Genomic DNA, 4,967 nt, shown 5'->3' on the forward strand with positions numbered 1-4,967 from the left:
ATTACATCAGGTCAGTAAGTCTTTTTGATCACGCAATAACACATGTTGACAGTAATTTTGTGTTGTAGTTCCGTCCACATCTACAGTGTATTCAGGGGCGTTAATTTGAGTATACGTGTCCAGTTTACTCCCAAAAAATAAACGCCTCCCTTGAATATACATCGCCTCCCTTAAATAAACGCCCCAGGCAAACATTCTTCTTAACAATAAATGCGGTATATAATTATAGGCTTATAAACAAATAGATAAATAATAACAACAGTGTTGAAATAGGAACACGCTATTATATAATAATCGTATTAACAGCAGATAAGAAACACTCTAAAAAAACTTCCTATGTGTATGTGTGGGTGTGTGAAAATGCTATCGAAAGCGACTTGAAGCTAGGAGTCACGGACCAAAGATTTCCATAAGCAATTTAAAACACAATGACGCTGCGAGTTATGGATTTTCTCATACGTTTACCTTACAAAAAGTTTATAAGCTAAACTTCTTAATGCAGGCCTAACACACAGGTGTTTAAATAATATGGATTATTTTTGATTGATAAATACTAATAGACCGGTTGTATTTGTGGTGTAGGCCTACTTTCACTTTCTGCAGAATGTACTAGACCAAATTTGTTAAGGATTTTTGGGCTCAGAATCAGAATCAGGTGTTGATAGGGCCGGGGAGAGTCAAAATTTTCGAGATATTTTCGAGTGTACAAAAATAATGCTTTTTTAAATTGTAGTTCAGAAAATGTTGCCGACAAAGTAAACATAAACCACAATCTTGGAAGTAGTAGGCCTACTACAGGTTAAATGTCCAATAAGGAATATTTTTGGAATAGTTTTGGGCATGAATCTAACTCTGTTTGTTAATTGCGCGTAGGATCGGAAGTTTTCGAGATATGAATTGTCAAGTGTCAAATCTGGCATAATTAGCAGAATCCGAGGGTTTCAGATGTGCTAAGTGTATTGTTTCTATTGTAATTTAGGTCGTAGATTCCAAATAGTACCTATAATTGGGAGTCACAAAGGACAATCACATGTGATAAGTATATCAAATAAACGTTTTTAACGCTGATTTGGTTGTATGCCTATACTGCAAACACCATAATAATGACAACGATAATGATAATGATGATGATGATAACGATAAAGACAATGACGACGATAATGATAACAAAACAATAATAATAATAATAATAATAATAATAATAATAATAATAATAATAATAATAATAATAGCAGTAATAGCAATAATAATAATCAAAACGAAAAGATAGAGAAAGAAAAGAAAAATAAGCTTTGTTAAGAGATAATAAAAGATAAAGAAAATATAAAGAAACGATAGAAAGAAAGAAAATGAGAAAAACAGGATAACAAGAAAGAAAGGGAAATGAAAAGATAGGATGAAAAAGTTATGGATAAGACAAGAAAAGACAAGGAAAGAAAAGAAATAGATAGATCAGCTAAAACAAAAGAAAACAATATAAGAAAAGAATATAAGATATAAAATCCATACAAAACAATTAAAAATAATAATAATAATAATAATAATAATAATAATTGTCGCTTATATAGCGCATATTGTAGAAACTATAACTCTGATATGTATTATTAGTGCTTAAGTATTTAATTATTTTTATATTAATATACATTTAAAATACACTTAATGCAAATGAGCAGCTGGCAAAATAAAGAGAAAAAAACTATTGAAACTGTGATACATTCGTATAGTCATTGATCTTTTGCGACAGTTGGTATCAGTACCCGAGTATTACTTGTTTTTATTGCGATCATTTTCAAATATTTCCTATTATTTATTTTTAAATTTATGCGAAGTAACAAATTGTAGTCATCATCATCGTTATAATTGTCATCACTATCTCAAAGACCAGTGGCGCAGCACCTATAAGCCTTCACAGGTAAAACCAGTGGCCCCCGCACCTTAATGTTCTCCGCGACAGTAATCGGCATTATCTTTTGCCAAACCATGAACCTCTAATCGGTTAAATCGGTCAGTTACCTGTCATGTTACTGAAACAAAGTTTCCCCAAAATAGACGGACTGACCTTCACTCACGCTTTATCATCATTACCGAGCTTCTCAACAGCTGATCTTTATTATCAAGATTACATGTAAAGCTAGTACCGAACAGTCCATTTAAAATGCACGAATACGAACATGAATGAAACCACCAACCACCACCATGTTTTAAGGCACAGTTATTGTCTTCAATGAAATCATTGTCTCGGTCGTAGGTTGAGAAATTTTCACCGTGTTCATAATATAAAACGTTACCTGAAGTTTAAAAAAAAATTGAGTAAAAGATTTTGATGAAATGATATTGTTATATACACCAAGCAAATCATTAGATTATTCAATCATCATCGTTATTCATCATCATTAGAAAAAATAATCATTATTGATATTAAGCATCATCATTATCATTATCATTAGCAGCATCAACATTAATCACCGTTATTGTCTACTATCATCATTATCAAACAGCATCATCATCGTCATCGTCATCAATAAAAATCATCATCGAGTCGAGTGGCTGAGCTGTAAGCCAGGGGCACCGCCATCTACAGCCTTGATATCACTGTTCGAGCTGCTTCTCAGAGCTACAGTGGATCATGTAGGCCTATAGTGTAAACATTTGCAGTGGCGCCGAGAAGGAAAGTGCCCCGGAGCCGGCAGGGGCCCGGGATCCTCCACTGTAAAAGGAATGATAACTTTTACTTTTAATGTTTCTATACATAATTTTTCATGACCTGGTGAAATTAAGCACTCTATAATCAATTAAATTAGTCCTCTAAAGCTGCCCCGGCTCATACATGCACTTTAAAGAAACCATTCATCTTTGGGAAGAGCAGAGAGTTTTACCCCGATGCAATAATTCATTTCGGCCCCTTCGGTTTGGAATGATGTGAACATGTAACCATATAGAAGTTCTTTTTATGGCGGTTAGGTAGTCAGAGGCCACGCTCATACGCAATTCAGCACAATGACACACCTTCAATCTGTATAATCCATATTAAAAGTAAGCCTATTTCAAATTATGAAATCATAACAGATAACCGGGCCTAAATAAACGTCTGAGGTTCGAAACCTACCGGTATGAAAAACTGTACAACACAAATCATCAACGCAACGTCACGCGAAGTGATATCAATCCATGTTTATGATCAATTGTGGGAAATAATAAATTATACATATGTTTTTAATCATTAATCATCATAATCATCAATAATAATAACAATCATTAATAATAATAATAATCATCATCATCATCGACTGAAATATTACAGTAAAAATAATACCTGCATCGCTCTCTTTAGGCGATCCTAATTTCAGCTCATAGTTGTTACTTTCGTCCTTTATTCTGAATGAATCGTAGGTTGCTGTGAACAACTCTCCCGCTTCTGTATATAGCTGTATTTTGACGCTAAATGTTGCCTCTGTCGTCAACCTGCGGATGAACATGTTGCCCATCCACAGGTCGGTGTTAATATCACCGAACCCTGTCTTGTATTCCATCCAGGTTCTGTTAAAGTTGAAGTTATGATTTTCCCGTTTCTGCAAAACCTGAAATTCACATTTTGAGTAAGAAAAAAAAATTGGAATCACAGTAACATTTTAACAATATAGTAAATGAAACATAGACATATCACTTTAGAATCAAACACAATTAATTTGTTAAAGTTTTAATTTAAATCATTATTATTAATATTATTGTTATAATAATAATAATAGTTATCATCATCATCATCATTATTATTATTATTATTATTATTATTATTATTATTATTATTATTGCCATTGATATTAATTATAATAAAATTAATACAAATTGCAATATTATTGTTAGTTAAGAGTCCTAATCTTATCTTGTCAATATACTCTAAATATTTGGATTGTGTTATGTCAACTCCACTATTGTGATGTTTATGATGACAAAGCGATGCAAGATGGTACTTACAGTCCATCCTTCATTATTCGCTATTTCGCATTTCACAAGAAACGTTTCTTTTCCATCAGTAACCGGATATGTCCCAGAGGTCGCTCTGGGTAGATTAGCAGCGATCTGGCTGCAGTCTCTATACTGATAATGAACCAAAACACTCAGATTAGAAATTTAATTTAATTTATAAGAAATTAATGGAAAAAAAACATCAATTAAGATTTGATTGATGTATTGTTGACATCCAATTGGTTATAGATTCACTGTCTGTCAGCTAAAAACAAACTCTAACAATTAATTACATATTTGAATTGCTTAATTTGTATGTTTTATCCGAACTTGCAATTAAAAATCTGCATGAGAAATACAAATCCCCGCCTATATGGACATGATAATACTGTACCTTATTTTTATTTTTTTACATAGACCATGGACATATAAATAATTATTAATAGATGTATGCAGACCTAATTGATTTGACTGGTAATCAATTTTAGGATATTTGTAGTAAAGTATTTGTAAATCGTTGAACATTTTTTTCGATCTGTTTCTTTGGTTAAAGTTAATTTTTGGGCTTTTCTCCATTTTTTATCTATTTATTTATTTTTTGGCAGGCATTATTTCGTTAAACAATATGGATATAAATGCGTTCAAAATACGTAACTTACTTCTGTCTTGATAGAATAAAAGTCTGTGTTTCTACTTGGACGATGGGGGAGGCCCCAAATAGGCCAGAGTTTACAAATCATTGTGGTTCTTTCAAAGGAAATTGACGCACACGGAGGGTGGTGTCGTAGGCATAGAATGCAGCATCTGTCTCTTATACACATCTAGATGTGTATAAGAGACAGCCTGTACAAGAAATAATGATTCTGAAGTTTTGCCTGTAATCAGAGCAACTATAGGCCAGACAATGGGCAACGTTGTATTCTGTCTCTTATACACATCTAGATGTGTATAAGAGACAGAGTGACAATGTTAAAAAGTTGAGTCAAAATGTATTTTTTTTTTAT

General features: G+C 32.5%; 1 protein-coding gene across 1 annotated transcript; it reads right to left on the minus strand.

The window, feature by feature from the left end:
* Window positions 1-2,085: 2,085 nt before the first annotated feature.
* On the minus strand, window positions 2,086-4,703 carry LOC117119216 (fibrinogen-like protein 1; the record flags this gene model as incomplete). The annotated part of the gene is made up of 4 exons (XM_033264024.1): window positions 4,623-4,703; window positions 3,973-4,095; window positions 3,314-3,578; window positions 2,086-2,288 (listed from the first exon to the last, which is right to left on the minus strand). Coding segments are annotated over exons 1-4 (672 nt in total), but the record flags the coding sequence as incomplete, so codon positions are not given.
* Window positions 4,704-4,967: the final 264 nt, after the last annotated feature.

Source organism: Anneissia japonica, unplaced genomic scaffold (assembly GCF_011630105.1).
Source record: "Anneissia japonica isolate Jap-2015-1 unplaced genomic scaffold, ASM1163010v1 scaffold48671_len7845_cov107, whole genome shotgun sequence".
NCBI lineage: Eukaryota > Metazoa > Echinodermata > Crinoidea > Comatulida > Comatulidae > Anneissia > Anneissia japonica.